This window comes from Pelobates fuscus, chromosome 3 (assembly GCF_036172605.1).
Source record: "Pelobates fuscus isolate aPelFus1 chromosome 3, aPelFus1.pri, whole genome shotgun sequence".
NCBI lineage: Eukaryota > Metazoa > Chordata > Amphibia > Anura > Pelobatidae > Pelobates > Pelobates fuscus.
This window is the reverse complement of record NC_086319.1, coordinates 22,940,157-22,962,833: the sequence shown is the minus strand read 5'-3', so window position 1 is coordinate 22,962,833 and position 22,677 is coordinate 22,940,157. Positions and strand designations below refer to the sequence as shown.

The window sequence follows — 22,677 nt, the reverse complement described above, 5'->3', positions numbered from 1 at the left end:
CAAAACCGGTTCTTAAAAGTCGACTCTGTACATTGGGAGGCCACGTAGTAAAACATCAATTCCTTTACATGCCTGAATGTCCAGTCCAATTGCTGGGACGTGATATGCTATCCAAATTACAAGCGCAGATTACGTTCCTACCAAACGGAACAACATCCTTAAAGTTTAATGGACCTTCAGGTATTATGACATTATCCGTACCAAAGGAAGAAGAGTGGCGACTTTATACAGCGTTGACTAGCCAAAACCCTAGGAGTGATGAATCCTTATTCAACATACCAGGAGTTTGGGCAGAGAACAACCCACCAGGACTGGCCCGCAATATTCCACCTATTAAGATCGAACTAAAACTTGGGGTTTATCCAGTAAGCCTACGGCAATATCACATCCCGCAGAAAGCTAAGAAGAACATTCAATCTTATCTGGATAAGTTCATACGGTATGGTATCCTAAAATTCTGTACTTCCCCCTGGAACACCCCATTGCTGCCTGTTCAAAAGCCCGGTACAGATGAGTATCGACCTGTGCAGGACTTGAGAGCAGTCAATGATGCGGTTGTTAGTATACATCCAGTTGTGCCCAATCCGTATAACCTGCTTGCTTTAATTCCGGGCGGGGCTACTTATTTTACAGTCTTAGACCTCAAAGATGCCTTCTTTTGCCTCCGAATTGCCGCAGAAAGCCAATGTATCTTCGCTTTCCAATGGGAAAACGCTGTGACGGGCTCAAAACGCCAAATGACCTGGACAAGACTGCCCCAAGGGTTTAAAAATTCACCTACCCTGTTCGGTTCAGCTCTAAGTCAAGATCTACTGGATTTCGAGTCCATCCCAGGAGAGTGTGTATTGTTACAATATGTAGATGACTTGTTGATAGCAGCAGTTACAAAGGAAATATGTCAGCAAGCAACGCACGATCTGCTACACATTCTCTGGAAGGCAGGATACAAGGGGTCTAGAAAGAAGGCTCAGTTGTGTTTGCCAACTGTCAAATATCTGGGATTCCATATCTCTGAAGGTCAAAGAATTATGGGGCCAGAGAGAAAAGAAGCTGTGTGCCAAATACCAATACCCAAGAATAGAAGACAAGTGCGAGAATTCTTGGGGGCAGCAGGCTTCTGTAGGATATGGATTCCCAGTTACGCGATACTGGCAAAACCTCTGTATGCAGCTATCAAAGGTACAGAGCACGACCCCTTCTTATGGACTCAAGAACAGCAAACGGCATTTGAAGATGTGAAGAAGGCTTTGATGAGTGCCCCAGCATTAGGTCTACCTGATCATACACGACCATTCTACCTGTATGTACACGAGCAAAGAAGAATGGCTGTGGGAGTATTGACACAGTACTTGGGATCATGGCAAAGACCTGTTGCCTACATGTCTAAGCAACTGGATGCAGTGGCCAGCGGACTTCCACCTTGTCTAAGAGCCGTAGCTGCAGCCGCCCTGCTAGTAGCTGAAGCCGATAAACTCACTCTGGGTCAAGAACTTTATGTACGAGTTCCACATGCAGTACAGACGTTGTTGGATTACAAAGGAAATCATTGGTTTAGTAACAGCCGTATGACCAAGTATCAAGCAATGTTGTGTGAAAACCCAAGAGTGCATTTAGAGACTGTTAATACCTTAAATCCAGCTACCCTTTTGCCACAACCTACTGAAAGTCAACATGATTGTTTGGAAGTGATGGATGAAGTATTTTCAAGTAGACCAGATCGTCGTGATTTTCCCATCCAGAACCCCGATGTTCAATATTACACAGACGGCAGTAGTTATGTGAAAGAAGGGATCCGCTATGCAGGATATGCAGTAACGATAGACAAGGTGATAGAAGCTCGGCCACTGGCAAAAGGAACATCAGCACAAAAAGCAGAATTGATAGCACTGACACGAGCGTTACAATTGGCTGAAGGTTTAAGAGTGAACATCTACACGGACTCCAAGTATGCGTTTTTAACCACTCATGCCCACGGAGCTTTGTATAAAGAAAGAGGACTATTGAATTCAGAAGGCAAAGAAATCAAGTACGCAGCTGAAATCCTACAACTATTGGAAGCAGTGTGGGAACCGAAAGAAGTCGGTATTATACATTGTCGAGCGCATCTGAGAGGAGATGGTGATGTAACCAAAGGAAATCGGATGGCAGATAGTGCAGCTAAGCGTGCCGCTGAATCAGAAAGACAGGAATATGTGGAGCATATAGCTGCTCTTATACCAACTCCACTGTCTCAATGGACTCCAGTTTATACAGCTCAAGAAGAGGAGTGGTTAAAGACTGAACCTGGAAAGTATTTGGAGAACAAATGGTATCAGTTAGAAGATGGGAGAATAGTCATTCCAGCATCACTAGCGGTAGAAATTGTCCAAAACTATCACAACGGGACACATTCTGGGAGAGATAGTACAGAAGAATCTCTCAGAAAACATTTCTACATACCAAGATTGTCCAACTTAACTCAAGCCATTGTACGAAGATGTGTAATGTGTGCTAAAAATAATGCAAGGCAAGGACCAGTAAAGCCACCAGGAGTTCAGTTTATGGGGGGACTCCCCATGTCCGATCTACAAATTGACTATACAGTAATGCCTAAATCTGGTGGACATCACTACCTACTGGTAGTTGTGTGCACCTATTCAGGCTGGGTAGAAGCATGTCCTACTCGTACAGAGAAAGCAGGAGAAGTTGTGAGATTCCTGCTACGAGAAATAATACCCCGATATGGACTACCCTGCTCTATAGGATCGGACAATGGTCCAGCCTTTGTTCATCAGTGCCTACAACAACTGACTCATATGCTTGGTATAAAGTGGAGGCTTCATACGGCATATAGACCCCAGAGTTCTGGTAAGGTAGAGAGAATGAATAGAACTATTAAGAACCAGTTGGCTAAAATGTGTCAGGAAACCCAACTTAAGTGGAATGTTCTCTTGCCCATAGCTCTATTGCGAATCCGCAGTACACCTACCAGAAGGATGGGCCTCTCTCCTTTTGAAATCATGTATGGGTGACCACCTCCCGTACTTGGTAACTTAAGGGGGGATTTGAGTCAGTTGGGAGAAGGAATTACCCGGCAGCAGGTTGTAGAGTTGGGTAAGACTATGGAGGAGGTACAGAAATGGGTACAAGATAGATTACCTGTGAATATTTATCCCCCAGTTCATAATTACCACCCAGGAGACCAAGTGTGGATTAAAGAGTGGAATAATGTACCGTTAGGGCCCAAGTGGAGAGGTCCTTATATTGTTCTTTTGTCTACCCCTACAGCGATAAAAGTGGCCGAAGTGACTCCGTGGATACATCACTCCAGGGTTAAACCAGCAGCAGTCGATTCTTGGCAAGCTACAGCAGATCCAGAGAATCCCTGCAAGATCCGGTTAAAGCGCACGACTCAGTCGGAGTGACGAGGAACCTTGTGGATTACAAATTTTATTGTTTCAGAGATTGGTAAGTGAGTGAGAAGGCCATAATAAAGCCTGTCCGCTCACCGACGTGTAGTGTACAAGTCAGGAAAAGTCTCGAAGGGACCCCTGTGAAGACGAGCAGAACTCCATTCCCTGCAGCCCTTACATCCTGGAAGCTGAGGTGCCATCGCACGGATGAAGACTGAGGATGATGACGAAAGATGTGTTACTGATAATGTTTTTATATGTGTATTTTTATATTCAGGAAGGTAGAGGTACCGACACTCCTAGCTGTGAGGTATGCATTAAGACTACAAGAACAGGTAACCATATTTCCCAGACCCTAATTTGGCATTCGCAATACGAGTGTAAAGGAGATGTATCAAGATGTAGATACTTAAATATAGAATATAGTGTGTGCCATTTAGGAGTAGGAGAACCTAAGTGCTTCAGTCCAGAGTATCAACCCCGTACAATTTGGTTGACTCTCAGGAATGGAGATCCTCAGGGGACCCTAATTAACAAAACGGTATTAGAATCCGTACATTCTTCGGGTGTTCTGCTATTTGATGCGTGTAAGGCGATATCAAGTGGTAGAAAGCCGTGGAATGTATGTGGGGATCTTAGATGGGAGAGAACGTATGGGTCTAACGATAAATATATTTGTCCCAGTAGTAAAAATAAGTATGTGAGTCCTAGATGCCCAAATAGAGATTATAACTTTTGCCCATATTGGTCTTGTGTGGGGTGGGCAACTTGGGGACAGACAGCAGACAAGGACATGATTGTGATTAAGTTGCCTACCAATCCCTACTGTAAGTCTATGGAATGCAATCCAGTCCATATACTTATAAATAACCCCGACAAGTTCTTAGATAAATATGGTAATTTATTTGGGTTTCAAATATATGGGACGGGTTTAGACCCTGGGACAATATTATTTATAGGGATAGAGACTGATACGGTAACCTCCCAAACTCATCAGGTATACCATTCCTTCTATGAAGAAATGAGTATAGATAATAAGATCCCCCATAATGCTAAAAACCTGTTTATTGATTTAGCTGAAAGTATTGCCGGTAGTCTTAATGTTACCAACTGCTGTGTGTGGAGGTACTAACATGGGAGACCAATGGCCTTGGGAAGCAAAGGAGGTAATGTCTGGTTCTGAGGCAGTTGACCAATTAATATCTTCACAAGCCGATTATCATATGAGTGTTAGAGGTAAATCTGAGTGGAGATTAAAGACCTCCATCATAGGTTATGTTTGCATAGCAAGGAAAGGAATGATGTATAATACTTCTGTAGGATAATTAACTTGTCTAGGGCAAAAAGCTTATGATGATGATACAAAGAATACAACTTGGTGGTCGGCTTCAAATGTCTCAGAACCATCTAACCCGTTTGCAAGATATGCCAATTTAAAGGATGTGTGGTTTGATCTATCCATCACATCTAGTTGGAGAGCCCCAGCAAATTTGTACTGGATCTGTGGTAAGAAAGCCTATTCGGAGTTGCCACAGGACTGGGAAGGGGCATGTGTGTTGGGTATGCTCAAACCATCCTTCTTCTTGTTACCTATCGAAACAGGTGAGACTTTAGGTGTTAAAGTGTATGATGTGAATCATAGGAAGAAAAGGGGACCCATAGAGATAGGCGCCTGGGAAGATGATGAATTACAAGATTACAGGCGGTGGTTGAGATTATTACTAATGAGACCTCACAAGCGCTCAATCTTCTAGCGAAGCATAATACCAGGATGAGGACAGCAGTATACCAAAATAGATTAGCCTTGGATTACCTATTGGCAGTAGAGGGAGGTGTATGTGGGAAGTTTAACCTGAGCAATTGCTGTCTTCAAATAGATGACGAAGGGCAAGCAATAGCTGAGCTTACTAGCCATATGGTTAAACTAGCACATGTGCCTACTCAGGTATGGAAAGGGTACAATCCAAGTAGTTGGTTTGGTAGCTGGTATGAGCAGTTTGGAGGGCTTAAGGCATTGGTAGGTGGAGTCCTACTGATTTTAATGTTGTGTCTACTCCTGCCATGTCTTATCCCCTTAGTAGTTAGGTCTGTGCAAAGCCTGATAGAAAATATAGCAGAGAGGAAGGCTGCTGCACAGATAATGGCAATTTATAAATATAAGGCTCTAGATCAGGGAGAACCAATGCAGAAAGATGAGTGTTGAAGATTCACATCATAGACAAGTCTGGTCTGGTTCATGGTAACTTGCGGTGTATGCAAACCAAGGTTAAGTGATGCCTCAAGTAATTGTGAAATATCAAGAGGCATCAAAGGGGGGAATGTGGTGGAATCTCGGTAAAAATAAATTTAGTAGGCCGAGATTACCACGTGGCATGTGTACGTGCATATGCTGACGTATCGATCAGTTGGTTGCACGAGGCAAGATACGATCAGTAGTGTACGGAGCATGTGCAAGAATACAGGATGTAGTATTCCCCTCCTCCATTGTGCTGGACAGGCCATGCGGTCAAGCAGGAAGTTAATTCTTATTTGTATTGATTGGTCAAGAGAATGTGCGGGTGGAGCTTAATATGGGAGGAGTTATGTGCCTATATAAGGAGCCTGCACTATTGTCCGGGGCTCAGAACTTGCTGTATTTTGGTGACATTAGTCCCTCTGAGTCCCGATCGGTGAACCGAATAAAGAATCTCTTCCTTCCTGAAGAAACCTGTGTCCATCTCTCTGTGCTTGGCTTCCGTCAGTTTCTCCAGTATCAATAGGTTGAAGAGGACCCTGCTCAAATGAGCTTACAGTCTATAGCTTGCAGAAGGTCGTTTCGCCACTGCGCCACACAACGCCCCACCTGATTTTTGCGCCAAGGGCAACTGCACCATCTGTCCCGCCAGTAATTGGTGTCCACACAATATTCTCACATTATGTCGTATTTAATTTTAAAGTTTACCTTTAATCAGGCTTGTTCTCCAATATTAACTTAAATAACCATGTCTACATGTTTCATTTGGAATTAAAATCAATAGAAATTACTTTTTTTTAGACCTGCACGGATACTTCTTCGTAAAAGGTTAAGAAATACTGGTATATGGCATACATGAAAAAAAATAAATAAGATTGCTTTGTGTTTATGCATTAACTGTGCACATTTTACCCACTAGCAAATCCTCTGCAATGTGGAATGTTTTTACTCTTATTTTATAGAGATTAATGGGAAGCACGTGCTGTAAATTATTTTTACAACCCTATTAACCTTTACTCTTGCACTGTTGTCTCACAGCTTATGGACGGAGTGTGGTGGGCTGCTCGGGTGAGATATAAAAAGGTAGAGGTTGGTGACGACATAACAATATAGTTAGATGAACAGAGATAAGCATATGGACAATCTTACAATGTTCATTTGACTTTGATCCCAGATTAATTAGAGCATTATTTATTATGTGTAAAAGCAAATCGGCTTCTGTTTAGTACCCTTCATCTGAACTGTTTTTTTTTTTTAATTTTATTTCTTTTCTAGATTTCAGGGACTGTTTTCCCCCAATGTTTAACAATCAAGTTGACAAAACGTGACAATTCTGCATTAAGTAAGGTTCAGGGCTGGGCAGCCATCTACATTGTTTTTGTAACACTTTAGGGTCAGGAATTCACATTCGTATTTCTGACCCTGTAGTGTTCCTTTAATATATACGCTGGGAGAATCCTGCCAAAACGACTAATGGCGGTAGTCACAATCAGGACATCACAACCCAAATTGAAAAACAAAAATGATAGCGTAAAGCGCTTTTCATGAAATATGTGCAAAATGATTAGTATAGTGACATCTTATGGATGCTGGTACCTTCTTGCATGATGCTCTGTGGAAGCGTATAGCATCTCATTGCGCATGCATAAGAAAATAATTTGTAATTTCGCACATACGAAACACCCAGGAGCTTTACTGGCTAGATGGACCAGAACCTGACACATTCGGAGATGGGATTAGCCACAATGCTACGATTGCAGGTGTGACATGCTAGATTACAGACACGTACCAAATTTTTATCTTAAATGAGGGCAAATAACCCACTTACATAAACACAACATCTCAAGCTTGAAAGGTTCTAGAATGTCTGTAAAGTAAAATGAAGTCAAGAACACAATGAAAATGAAATATGGTAAATGTACAACAAAATGTAAAACACATACAGTGCGAAATCAGGTCTCCTCATCTGCAAGATTGGTGAAGAATTCTTTAAAAACGCTTAATTTGCCACGGACGTCTATTAATTTATCAATCGCTGTTTTTTTCTGTACCTCTGCAGTACTGGGAAGCCAATTAAACAACACGCACGTTGCTGGTTTAAAACGACTCCGAATTTAATGGTAGCATCCAATAGTATATGAAATGAGAATTATACATGCCCCTTATACACATAGTTCCTAAATGGACTTAAAGAAGGGGGGGGGGGGGGGGGAGGTTGAGAGACACACACATTCTTGCAGTATACATGATATGGGGGGGATGGTAAATAAAATACTAACAGGTGGTCACTGCAATAAAAAAAAAAAAAAAAGGATACCAATGTATAGGTATGTACATCTAACTCCCTGTCTAAAATGAACTTAGCTTGTTAGCCTAGTGGCTTATTCACCAAAATTAAGAAGCACACAAATAATAATCCATCATCTGTATATGTTAATCTGCTGATCTCCATTTTCAAACTCTCCAAGCAAAAACAGGGCTGGTAAAGAAGGAAAAACAGCATATGCAAAGGATGGTTGTAATTGTTTATTTCGTTTTTAGAATATAAATCACGTAATGTTCCCCTTTAAACCTTAAAAAGGCACGCTGCTATTGCAAAAAATTTCAAAAGTGTGCACCCTTTATAAGACTCGGGCATACGCAACATTATGGCTTTACAGTTTTCAGGGAAGATTGGAATAATAGGTCTTTAGTTTATTAAATGTCAAGAGTTTGCTATAGAATCTTTGAAAAATATCAAATATGTGTTAAGAAAACAGAACCGAAAAAGGCATGGTATAAAAGTCCGTAATCCAACCAATTGTTTTAAGACGATCTGTATAAACTAATTACTAAGGGATTATGGATTAGAATGCACCCAATCTTTCTAAAAATTGTAATTACAATATTGATAAGCCACACAAGCACGAATCAGATTATCTCAATTGTTTCAAGGAAATTTCATTTGAGCTCATAAAATTGTTTGAATCGTAATAACCGTGGAAATGTTAAAATATTCCTGTGAAGAAAAGCAATGATTTATAGTTTGCATTAGTTGTTCTCAAACCAAGATATGTTTCATCCCCTTGGTGACTGAGGGTATTCGAATGAAACAGGTGAAAATACAGAGTGAATATTCCTAGTCCGCAAGACTGATTGGGGAACACCAGCCTACATTTCTAGCGACAAGACATGGAAATGTTACATTGTTACATTGGAAATTCCACCTTTAAGGACAGCCGTTATAAGACAAGGATAAGTTCTACGTGAAGAACATTCAGTGTTTACAATGTCCATAGGCAGCTGCACACAGTCACTTGGCCTTAAATTATGCCGATAGCATTCCGGTTTTCCCAGTGAACAGCTTACATTTTGGGATGCTAGTCGCATCATCTAATACTGAAGAGACCGCGCTGTCCCTATCCTGTACATTTGCGGTTGTTACCACGCAGGAGACAATCTTACAGAGTTATTTACTAATGTGACAATTCAAAGTATTTCAAATTTAAGGTCAAAATAGAAGATCTAGAAAAACTATCGAAGTCAGCTCTGCTTTCAGTTCCGCTACTCTGGCTTCCAACCTGAAATTTAATCTGAATGCTCACTCTAGTAAATAACTCTGATAATGTCCACTTCACACATAAAATCTATACATAATGTAGAGCGCCTTAAAATATACAGGGCACTTTTTTGGAGGGGGGACAGAAAACCCGGATTATTAGCTGAAATGACTACCGAATCTGTCCGAAATACAGAGCTCTTCAATTATTTTGTCCATCTCTTTTGAATAGTTAAGGATGTAGGTGTGCACGTTATAAAAAGAATTAGATGTACAAATAGCGAGATTGAAGAATGAGTGAGACACACAGACATACCTCGTAAGAAAAGAAGAAGAAGAAAAAAAAAAAAAGAAGAAGAGAGAGAGACAAGACAATCAGGGTTATTCTCAGGAAGTGAACATTTCAAGTGAATTCAAGGAGGAGAATTTCAGATTTCAGGCAGAGGTAGCAAAACTGGAAGCATAGCCGACAGATTTTTCAAATACAGCTATTTTGGCCTTAACTTGAAATTCTCACTTAAGTGAATAATCCTGAATGAGTGACATGCTCACAATCAAGGAACTCAAAGCATTATGAACCAACTACAGTTAAATGCACTTCTTCCAGTTTGTCGTAACAGGCACTATTAAATGTTTGTGTTTTTTTTTTTTATGTGGACGACAAATCAATTTACGATAGAGTTTTATCACATTTGATTCAACAACTTCTATACTTCCATCCACAAAAATAGATACACCATATGCAAGAGACAAAAAAGAACACAGACAGCTTATTTTAATATGCTCTACAACAGTTGGAATGGTACCAGTCATCAAAGACCACCAACTATGCAATATGTTAAGTTTTATCAAATCTCTCCATTGGAATAGAATTGGGTAAAACGTAACCGTCTTTTGTCCTTGATGACTGGTTTAGAAAACCAATGCTCTATAACATTTTTCTTATTATTTCATTTGGAAATTTAAGGGCACCTCCTTTGAAAATCTAAACTAAATTAAATTTTCACAAAGACATTTCAGTAATCAAAGTATGTGCACATATGAGCACAAAAAAGAAAACAAAATAACCACCAAATTATACATAATGTTTTAATATGGCTAAATTACACTAATTAAAGTCCTCTATCAGAGAGCCAGGTTTTGTTGTAATTGCTGCATGGTGAATCCTAAAATCTATGAACAAACGGCACTTGCACCCAATTAGTTTACTTAATTAAGCTATTGTAACATTAATTACAAACATTTCTAAAAATGGTTTTAAAAGTAGGAAATTGAAATTTGGAAATAAAGACACAAAAGCAAACTGCAGAGTGAAAATACAATATACGGGGCATATTTACTAAGCTGCACGTGGCCCCGCAAGTGATGTAATGTAAAATACCACGGCTTTGTAAATTAGGACCAAGGTGCTTAATCCTTGCATTATTCGGTGACAAGTGACAAAAAAAAGTTATTAACAAAGTCGTTTTTCAGCAATGTGTACCTAAAAATAAATTTACTCATGAAATTTAAAAATCTATAAAAGTGAGATAAAAATTAAAAATAGATAGATTAGAAAAAATTCCGATTCATACACACCGTGTTTAGAAATTCCTGAGGCACACATAAAACCAAAGTGAAATATTCAATAAATTCATTTATATAGCCTAGAAGTAGCTTAAAAGTTATATCTAAAATATTTTGGTATGCAGCAAAGCTTTATTAAATTCTGCAGTAAATAGCCAACACATGAGGAGCAAACTAATAAACTAGTTAAATTTTCATAAATACAAAACAGAACAAAAAAAAAAAAATATTACATTTGGGTGACAAAAGAAAAAAGTATAAGCGGTAGCATATTATTGTAAAAGCAAATTATATGTTTGTACCAATAGGCAAGTCAGATAATGTCCAGGAACCTGACAATTGCCTTAAAGAATTTAAATTGGGCTTAGAAATTATGTAAACACATATTAATGTGTGTATATATAGGATAGGTAAGTGAATTTTTAAGCAGGGTATACATGGTAAAATTCAGATACCAGTAAAATCTTATGAAATGCATTATTTAGGTCACTTTGTGTTCGAGGGGCTCCACTAAAATAATGAGGTTTGGGGGGAAAAACAGTGTCACCTTCTGGGATCTTTGACAAAATATGTGAAGACCTCAAATGATGACTGCTCAACTTGCAGTAGTTTTTACTTACCAGAACCTGTCCCTTGCCATCTTGTTCTGTGAAATTCCTTCCAGCTCCTCGCATAGACAGAGCCTTTTTCCCCTCAGCCATCACTAGTGACGAATGAGAGCTTAAAGCTTGAGAGCTTTGTTTGTAAACAGAGAAGGTCCTATTTGGAAAGACCAGGGGTGACTAATAAAAATAGCTTTTAGTAACTCAATGTTACGGCACATGCATTCTATATTAATGCATAAAGCATAGAGAGGTTCTATTTTGTACATATTCAACGGTCATAAACTTGACACTATCACGGGGGCATTAAATTTAGTGGAAAGTAAAAAGTTCTGTTTTAAGCCTCTTCTAATCGGAGAGTGTCAACATGCTTTACCCAAAAGCAAAAGCAGCACAAGAAAATGTATTATTCATTATATATTACTATGGGCGTGATAATGCCACATGGCTTTTATCATTATGATAATCTCCAAATAATTACAAGGCATGTTACACTATTGACTAGTTAAAGGGGCAATAAACACCATAACCACTACAGTGTGATGCAGTGGTTATGGTGCCACTAGTCCCCATGGGATGTCTGTTGCCCTACTTTCGGTTTTCAAACATTTACAGCAACAAAAAATCCGAAACACCGAGCAAGCAATGACATTACAAGTGTTTGAAGGTTCCTGCAGTGCTTACCAAGAAAGCCTGTGCAGTAGCAACAACGAACTCCAATCACAATAACAAACTATTTGGTAACCCAACTTTTATTAGCGCCTCTTATCTTGAAATAGACTTTTGCCAGGTGCCAAGTTAAACATGCCCCAAACTCTTGCTGGGCAGGGGAATATCTAGAATTAGTGCAATACTCCCACTCAGAACAAACAAAGAATCAGGATTGGGTGAGGTTCTAACCACTACCTGGTGAGAGGAAAGCGGAATGCAGAAACTGCAAATGTAGTAAGAATATTTTATCTATTTCTTTTTAAAATATATATATACACGCACATACATAACTCCTTCCATGCAGTCTTCTCCAGCCTGGGTTGTCCCTTTAACACAGAAGACGTGTCCTGTACAGACATGGAGAAACCTCCAAAACATTGCACATGGGAGGGACAGGCTCAATCAGCATTACACGTTCCTCAATTTAAATAATGGCTTTAAGGGAACATCTTTGTCCTAAACAAAATAATTCATTTTTACGCCGAGGCAGGTTCACCTGTATTTGCTGCCCTATATTCACAAACGTAAAACACCGTATTAGATTTTCTGCAAAATACAAAACTCCCGACACCGCTCTCTAAAAAGGACTAGACAGTGATTTTCTATTTTGAGAAGAATAAAAACGTGACTTGATTTGTGAAAGGAAGGCGTGCAGGAATAGGTGCAAGAACTACTAATTACAGTACAGGTTTTATAAATTTGGGGGAGGGGAGCTATGAAAAGGAGTCCATAATGGAGCTAATTTGAAAGTCTGATGAAATTTTTTTTAAAGGATGGTTTCCCAGCTTTTGTGTTATTATTAAGAAAAAGGGTTAGAGTCACACTCACTAAATATTTACCGAAAATGAAACAAACTATTCTTCTTTAAAGTGCTATCAGACATTATCTTGAGAAAGTACAGCAACATATGAGACACAAAGCTATAGCGCTTTAACCCCTTAAGGACCAAACTTCTGGAATAAAAGGGAATCATGACATGTCACACATGCCATGTGTCCTTAAGGGGTTAAAGAAATGTCTTGATTTCAGTTTGGACCATACATTTGTGTAAATGAGTTTTCTAATAAAAGCTAGAGATTTTAGAAGCTCACAATATTCAGTGAATGCAGCTTCAACACTTTTCTTATAAAAACAAAAGAAAGGCTTGATCAGCAATTATTAGCAATCAAAACCTCCCCGTCAGTGCCCATAAAAATTATTTAAAAAAAAATAAATCAACAACAAACCTCCTGTGTATTAATGCATAGATAATGAGATTTTGTAAAATTATGAGAAGGCTGAACAGGTGTTCATTTGCACTTCTTCAGACAATTAAAGGCAGTGTATATAGTTATAGCGTTATAAAAATTGGTTAATTAAGTGGACAGGATAAAGAAAGTGTTTGACCACCAAGAAATTTGGTGAAAACCTCAATGTACAGACATAAATTCACCCACGAGACCTAGAGTAGAGAGTAATTTGCTTGGTGTTTCACACCACAAGAATACTTTTGGTATAACTCATAACACTCTTGCAGTGCACACTGGGAACCCATTATAGTACCGTTAGAGAGTGCAGTCCAAGAAAGGAGAATGTAATAAGATATTTAAATGGATCCATCGACACCTCAGTCTCCAGGTTACCAGTTAGCATGTAAATCTTTCCCAAGGAAATACATTTAGGCTGGTGTAATTTCAGAACAATCACTTAAAATGGAGAAAACCCCTGCTTAACTATGCTCCTGTATCAAATTTCGAGAAGTGGCTCAATGGCGTGCCTCGTCTCGATTACATTTTATAGACTGGTCAGGTTGCACACTTCTCACTTCAGAGGCTCATTCTGTTCAGTCTTTGAAGGCAATACTGTGTGGCTGGCACTGAGAGAATCATCCGAACAGTCCTTTTACTAATACAGTAACAACCGTAACCTAAGAGTCCGAAGAATGTCACTTTTACAGCAAGAGTAACAATCTTGTTCAGTGTCGAAGGAGGAGGCACACTAAGAAAAAGCAGATAATAAAATGAGTTACCACAGAATTTACAGGATATTCAATTTGCAGGCTTAAACAGAATTAAAACACTTCCACAAAGTGCTCTTATGTCAAAAAGTTATCACTATACAAGGATTTCAGTATTTTATAGGAAATATATTTTAACACATACATTTTGTATTTATTAAAAAAAAGTTTTCCCCAGACTCTGATGACCCTCAGCCAGCCTTACAATGACATTGTTATACAAACTTGCTATAATGGATAGAATAGGGGGAAACCAATATGCATCACTCCAGAAACTACAGCTTCCTCCTACCTTACGTCCAAATATATCATTAAAAATAATTATATATATATATACATACATATACATATACATATACATATACACACACACACAATGAACCAATAATGTTACCATTTCAACTTTGGTTATTCTCATCATGACTGAGAATTAAAAAACAAAAACTCAAAACATTGATTAACTGTACCTAGTTTGCTGCATTTTTTCTAATAATCAGCAATACCTACTCATTAATACCCATGCATTTAGTAAGTGTGTGTGTGTGTGTGTGTGTGTGTGTGTGTGTGCGTTCTATTCCTCCCTACAGCATGGCAGAAGCCAACATCTTTTAGTTTGTGTATTTAAAATGACTGTTCACAGTTCTATCAAATAAGGAAGTAGCTGGGGAAATATATCCCACCTCCGCATATTTATCACAAACCGTGCAATGCCCTTAAGTCCCCTTGAAATAGGTTTCAATGCTGGCATAATCACAAATGAAAGTTAAAGCAGGGGAGACGTGTTACAGCTGACACAAAATGGGTTTATTCACAGCATTCCTAAATCCAGCAAATTAATATCCAAATGGCCAAATTTAGGCTACAATAGTAAAGCTACGATTATAACTGCAATGGAGAATTTTTACCGATCAGCTAATTTAGTCTAAATGTTGCTGCTTACATTTCAGTTCACTGCAATTCAGTGTTTTGTGAACACACCCCAGTGTTAACAACCTTAGTGTTTACCTCATGATCTCATGGATGTTGACGTCATTGACCCAGTTCTTTTCAATCCCAGGCACATGTCCCATCCCGACCACTCCAACCACAATGGATGGGATGCTTTTTCTAGGCTCTGCTGTAGAAACAGAAAATAATAAATAAAAATGGGTTATTGAACAAAATGTATTTTTATAAACCAGAAGAATTGGGACAAATACCCAAAAATCTGCTGCGTGAGATGGTGGGGTTTATTCTCCAAACAGAGACAGTGGAGAATTCACAAAGGAATGGGGATATTTTAGAAAAGTAACAAGGGTGAATAAATTGCAAAGTGTAGCTGTTTTGGCTTATAATTTGCAAAATGATAGAATACTCCAGTCAATAAACTCCATTCTGAAGAGCAGTGCGTGTTTCTAAGCAGCGTTTTAATGAGCGAGATTGAGCTTCAGGAAAGACAAAACAGCAGCGACAGAAATAATAGGTTTTGACACTCAAAATCAAACCAGTGATACACAAGCAATGCTGATTGAGATAGATTCTAATATTGCCGCAGCTTCCCATCCCAGACAGCAGCTGTTGTACATCCAGCAAATGTATCTTTGTTTGCTCTGATTCATTCATCCGTTTGTGTGGTTCTTTTTTATTTAAAAAATGTATCATTGCTACAAATCAATATTTTCTGATTGTTCGGCCACAAACTTAAAGATATTCCCATCAGTATTCAGACTTTATTATTACAATTATTATTATTATTACAATTACATCACAGTTTTGTCTGTGCACCGATGCTTGAAATGTCTGAAAATAAATAAAAACAGTTGTGGAGCTGGATTTCACTGATCTGTGGAATTATGTCTAATTCCATATTGAAACTGCTCCTTAAAACAGATGAGTTACTATCAAAACAACTGCACCCATATAATCCTTGCACCGTAACCACTAGAACACACCGTACTGATCATGGTGGCTAGAGTATACTTCTAAAAAGTGTGGTATCCAACCATAGATAAACATACGATTGACAGCCTGGTGGATCAAAGGCTTGATGTGAAACATTGACCATTACTCATTCACATCACATGATAGGAGATCATGAAGTCTATTGTACGTAGTTCTTTCTGCTTCCTTAGAATACAATGTTTATAAAGTCTACGGACAGATAGTTAGACATGCACAGTAAGGGAAGGTACACTTACTTTCAGAGGTACAAGGTAATTCTATTCTTTTAGCAGCTTGCTTCAGCATGTAAGTGAGATACAGATCTCTCTCGGAGACTATGGTACGGTGCAAATCTGGGAACTCTCCAATCATTTCAGCCATCATCTGCTCCAGCAAATCCTTCTGCTTGCACTTCTCCACGTCATCTTCACTAAAAGAAAGACTTGTGTTACATGGAAATTGGTATCCAATGATTATCCAGCAGGTCTAGACCTTTTAAATAGCCCATGACGATGTGTAGATTTATTTATAATGATTTTATTTTTCAAATCAGATGTGACAGTGGTTTCACTTTAGAAGCTTTCATCTCCTGCTCGATTAACAGAACGTTAATCCTGCGGTATATTAACAGAGGCGAGAAATTCTAAATGAAACCAAATGTACAAGAAAGGAAGTTAAAACATTATATCTCACTTTACAGGAAATGTGTAAGAAGACTGTGTAGGTAACATGCAGGAGAGGTATTGCTAGGGCTCTATAATCAAAGTGAATTAGCTCCTAAATGGCAGATAATTGGTCAGTAAGATTGCAGAGGCACAATCTATACACTATAACCACTTCATAAAACCAAATTGTTTTGGTGTTTTTAGTATCCCTTTAACATCTATGGATTTCAGTAGGCCTCTTCAGTTTTTCTGATCTACTGAGAAAATACTATTACAAGGTACAATGATATCACATCTGTGACCGTAGACACGATCTTTCTCTTTTCAACATATGTTGTGCTCTACGTGTAATCTGGACATTAGAATTGCAATGTTTGCTAAATGAATCACAGATCCAAGTAACCAAGCTGGCAATATAATGGCTTCCAGGTCTCCAGGAATCTGGTTGCACGTACCTGATGGGGTCAGATAAAGAGCACAGACCCCAGGCTAGCTTCATTTTTTGCCAGAATGAAAGTGCAGCAATGGCTCTCTTGAATGTAACCGGAATAGGTCTGTCCCCAAGGTGAAACTTGCAGAAGGGCACTTTGCTGGCCTGAAAAATAACACATCCAAACAAAAACACCTTAACAACAATACAGAAAGCAATACACTCAAGAATAGCATCAAGTCGGATGTTTATCTAGTTCCAATTCTCGAAGCCACCAATATAAAGTCCTGTTAAAATGTGAATAGCACCCCCTGGTGTCTTTATTTTGAAGCTTATTTTGTCTTTATATTTGAAGCTTTTTTATTCTAGTTGTTTGTATCAACGGCTGTATGCTTAGTAGAGTTTTGTTATGTATTTTAGAAGCTTTGATCTTTCACATTTTGGGAACATAATCTACAACTAGACAACCTGGAGCCTCTCATTTCAAATTAGGCCCAAAGAGTTACGTGGACTTTGTAACTGACCTCTTTGAAAGCCTCTCTAAACTCTCCTCCAGGAGCCATTCCCAGCTGCTGAGTGATGTGGGCAGAGACTTTCAATAAAAGCATCTGCATGAGACCAGACATGACTCCATTCTGCAGAAACACAGAAATAAAAATATAATTAGTCTAATAAAACAAACAAAACAAAAAACACCCACTTCAAATAACTGCATAACCGCTTCCAAAGTAGAAACACAAACTTTTACAGGATGTATTAAAAAAAAAAATAAAAAAAAAACATATTGAGCGTAACCAGAATAGGTCTGTCCCCAAGGTGAAAGTTGCAGAAGGGCACTTTGCTGACCTGAAAAGTAAACCATCCCAACAAAAACACCTTAACAACAATACAGAAAGCAATACACTCAAGAAGAGCATCAAGTCGGACATTTATGTAGTTCCAATTCTCTAAGCCACCAATACAAAGTCATGTTAAAATGCGAATAGCACCCCCTGGTGTCTTTATTTGGTCACACAAACAGGATTTCTCACCAAAATGAGGATTGTTGGGAATTCACAGTGAATTTAGAATGTAAGGACAAAGTAGAAAACGTGTATAAAAAAAACATATTACCTGTTATTTGAATGGCCAGATGGGTTTTTAGAGGAACACTCCACACCCCAAAAGCACTTCTGCTTGCGGAAGTGCTTTATGGGTGAGGAGTTCCATCATTTTACCCAAGTTTATAAAAGTGCTGAGTTCTATCAGAGATCAAACACCTTTATAAGGGGGGTGGGAGGTGAGGGGAAGGGGGGGGGGGGGGGGTTTGGAAGTTTGGAGTTATCCTTAATGAAAGGTTTGTTGTGTAGATTATGCCCCAGCAGACATTCTGATCTCGTGCTCTGTTAACTGGACTTTTCTCACACATAGGAGGCTGCTTTAAGTTTTAACAGGCAATTAAAATAACAGGACAAAGAAAAGATCTAAATAAACATACTGTGAAAAAAGGCAAGTTTAAAAAATTCAATATAAAATTGATTTTTTTTTTTTTCTATAACCATTAAGTGTGTAGGGAGGTTGTGTGAGTCACAGTCAGGGTGGAGTATCCCTTTAATGGAATTATCTTGCCTTAATATACAATTCACGGTTTTGTGTGTGTAAAATACAAACTAGAGAGTGCAGTATTTGGTATATTGTATTGCTTGTCACATAAGTGCTCTCTTTCATTAATGCATGAGCCAAGATATAGGATGTTTGACCAATTTCTTGCCGATAGAGCAGCAATCCTTATTATGGTGGGGAAAAAATTAAAATGATAAACTCAGCCATTCAATGGGAGAGCAGTCACTTTACTTTTGTACTGTCAAGTGCAATGTGTGCAGTGTGTCTGAATCAATGTGCACCTTACCAGCCAATTTATTTACATTGAAAGCACAATTACATTTCAATCCAAACAGTAGACCTCTGTAAATTCTTAGAAAGAATAAGCAACTAACTTTGTTTTAGTAGAAACACACCCCACCCTCATTAATTTAATATTTAAAGGGTTACTCCAAGCACGATGACTCCTCCTCCAGTGATTTGAAGTGGTCATAATGCCTTGTGTCTTTATGTGCAGCGTTCTGCTTTGACAACGCTCCACATATCGAGATTAACCCCTGTGCTGCTGGAGATGTAATTCAACCTACGGCAACATCGTAGAGGTGTCATTAGTCATAATGCACAGAATGTGAATTGTGTGTATATCCCTAGGCACAGAGTGTCTTTTATTGGCTGAGAGAGGACAAAGCCATATTACACTTTGTATGTGTCTAGTAAAATACATTGCGCAGATTGCGCTCTGTAAAGAAAACAATTACCTGTTTAATGGCTTGATGGAGTTTTTCCAGGTTAATTTCTTTGGCTTCCTTGAGCAATGTCTCCTCATCCATCTTTAACATGGACACTCTGTACTGACAAAGTTCAACAACAACCACATCCGGCTGGACCTCCTGGATAGTCTGCAGATGTATGATATATTAAGTTAGAAAGCTCAGGACACCTGGACAGTTTGGACTCATGGTAAAACCACATACCTACAGCTCACTGTAATGGTTATTGTGCAGAGAGGTTGTGGGTTGAGTCTGCTCATATTTTATTGACTCTCGAGTTTGTGTGACAACACCTGGGGCTCTTGACGCCTACAGTCGGGGAAGGCAACCTTCAGCAGTCCAGATGGTGTAGACTACATCTCCCATAAAGCTCTCAAAACAATAATAATGGCAAAGCCTTAAAGAGAGATGTAGTCCACATCATCTGCTGTGCCAAGGTTCAAAAGCTCAGCCTGAAAACTACAGACCCATGAGCTTAACATCAGTGGTTGGGAAATTATTAGAAGTGCTGTTAAGGGATAATATTCTAGAATTCACTTTGAACAAAAATATCATTAGCAGGAATCAACATGGTTTTATGAAAGACAGGTCATGCCAAACTAACTTAATTGCATTCTAAGAAGTTAGTAGAAATATAATTCAGGGTGTTCCAGTAGATTTGATTCAAATCTTCAAAAGCGGTAAGTGGAGTGCCAAAGGGTTCTGTCCTGGGTCCACTTCTCTTTAATTTATGTATAAACGATACTGAAGTAGACATTTAAAGTAAATTGTCGGTGTTTGCAGATGACACAAAACTAGGTAAGAAAAAACAGTCTGAACATGATATAGCTTCTCTACAGAGTGTTTTGGATGAATTGGGGAACTGGGCAGGTAAGTGAAAGATGAAATTCAATACAGATAAAGGCAATGTCACGCATTTTGAAATAAGGAAAACACAAGTCACCTAAACTTCAAATGGGGTAGAGTTAAGGAGAACATTAAATGAAAAGGACTTGGGAATAATTCTAGATTACAAACTAGGCAACAGTATGCAATGCCGCTCTGCAGCTGCAAAAGTTAGTATGAAGCTTTCGTGTATAAAAAGGGGTGTATTGATTCACTTGAATGAAATATAATTTTGCCTCTTCACAAATTAATGATAAGACCTCACCTTGAATATGCGCTGCAAATTTTGGGCACCAGTTTTAAAGAAGGATATTGCAGAACGTGAAAAAAAAAAATAAAGGCTTGGGAGCTTTTTTGCACAAAAAGAATATTCAAGAATATAATAGATATGTATGTAAACAGGTTGTTGATCCAAGGAGAAATCAGATTCCATTATGGAGTCAAGAAGGATTATTTTCCCCTTTTTGAAGCATAATTGGAAATGGCTACTACTGGATTGTTTGCCCCCTTTTTGACCTACTGCATAAAAGAATTGGCTTTGCAGTTGGTCTTGATGGGCTTTAGTCTTTTCTCAATATAGACAATTATGTAACTTGCAGTCACTTGAAAACAGAATTGTAGAACTCTATTAATGTTTTCAAGTCACTACAAATGAGATTTAAATCCACATGTGCCAGTTTACTACACACCACTCAGATTGTGTAGAAATATACACAAGAAATATATTCCCAGAAATATATTCTTCAAACTTCCCATTTTAAAATGGGTTTTTAAATCTGCTTACCAGCACACAATAGACTATGTTCAAAGTACAGGACATAATTGAAGATTAGGTCATTATTTTAGATAAAATATACACTTGACCAAATCTGGATTGAAGACAGTCCAGTTGTGTGTGTGTGTGTGTGTGTGTGTGTGTGTGTGTGTGTGTGTATACACACACACACACACACACACACATATATATTGATATTTTAGGCACAAAACAATTGGTCATAATAAAACCAAAATTATAATTTAGCCAGAATTATCTTCTTCTGGTTCCATTTGTACTAATAATTAATACCCCATTCTTGGACAGCATAATGCAATTATTTAACCCTTCCAGGGCTGGGGTTAGACAAATTTAATATTATGGCCATTAATGAGAATTTAAAGATTACAATGGCTACGCAGATTCAAACTAAAATCTGAAAGGGGTTTAAGCGGTTACCTTCACCACATCTTGCTTGCTGCTGTCACTGAAATGGGCAGTGCCTACAATGTACACCGTGCTGCCCTCCTCCGTGGTAAGCTGGGTGACTGTTTCAGGAAGGGAGGGCTGTCTCTGCCTTTTCTTCATTTTCATTTCCCACAAGATTCGAAAGGCATCTGCATCAGCTGCAAAGGAAGTGGGGATAAACACTTTAAAAGGAACACAACCATGTATTCCTGATCCTATAGTGTTAAATCCACCATTTAGGTGGCGTGCCCTACCTCAGCCCCCTTAAAAGGAATTTAAAAAAAACTCACCTTATTTCCAGTGCTGTGTGGGTCTGCCGGTGCTAACCCCACCCCCGATCCGCCTCCTTGATGCCATCAGAATGCCAATTTGAGCCAATCCAATGATTTCCAATGCTTTTAGCCAATCCGATGCTTTCCATGGGAAAGCATCGGATTGGCTAAAATCGGCCTCCTTGATGACATCATCAGAATGCCGATTTGAGCCAAAAATCGTCAAGGAGGAGGGATCGGGCAGGGCCAAACGCCGTTTTGGCCAATCAGCACTTCTTCATAGAAATGCATTTAATCAATTAATCTCTCTGAGGAAAATTCAGCATCCCCATTCAGAGCGTGGAGACTCAATGGCAGTGCTACCTACTGTCCAGCACTGCCCTAGGAAGCATCTCCAGTGGCCCTCTGAGGAGTGGCCACTTGGACACATCCCTAGGGGCAATGTAAACACTGCCTTTTCTCTGAAAAATCAGTGTTTGCATGAAAATGCCTCAAGGCAATGATTATACTCACCAGAAAAAAAAACTACATTAAGCTGTAGTTGTTGTGGTGACTATAGTGTACCTATAATGTCCTCTTTGGATACTACATGGGAAGGTAAGGCGCGGTACAGCTCATTGCCTTCTGCAAGTGTGCGTCATAATCAGCGCATGGGCTCTATTAATCTACCAAACCTATACGGACTCTTTCATCTACTGAAGTGAGAATTCAAAGGGAATTTCAAATGAAAGGTCAAAACAGCCAAACTAGAGAGAGGAAACAAAACAACCTGTATGTGCGTTCAGCTTGGCTACTTTGGCCTTAAATTTGAAATTCACTTTGAATTAATATTTATTGCCTGCCAGGGAAAATATTGAACAAGTATCCCAATGCAGCCTTCATTTCATCAGTTTT

The 22,677-nt window shown here is 38.9% G+C and overlaps 1 protein-coding gene across 2 annotated transcripts in view; it reads right to left on the bottom strand.

The window, feature by feature from the left end:
• Positions 1–13,052: 13,052 nt before the first annotated feature.
• Positions 13,053–22,677, bottom strand: part of TRABD (TraB domain containing) — a 22,145-nt gene continuing 12,520 nt past the window's right edge. Inside the window, exons 3-9 of one of the 2 annotated variants that reach the window (XM_063445072.1) lie at positions 21,503–21,669; positions 19,393–19,533; positions 17,578–17,688; positions 17,079–17,218; positions 16,216–16,388; positions 15,044–15,155; positions 13,053–14,019 (exon numbers count right to left, since the gene is read on the bottom strand). In XM_063445072.1, the coding sequence (XP_063301142.1) occupies positions 13,848–14,019; positions 15,044–15,155; positions 16,216–16,388; positions 17,079–17,218; positions 17,578–17,688; positions 19,393–19,533; positions 21,503–21,669 (1,016 nt within the window). In that variant the 3' untranslated portion in view covers positions 13,053–13,847. The remainder of the gene's footprint in view (positions 14,020–15,043; positions 15,156–16,215; positions 16,389–17,078; positions 17,219–17,577; positions 17,689–19,392; positions 19,534–21,502; positions 21,670–22,677) is intronic. The other variant, XM_063445073.1, reaches the window with a different exon arrangement.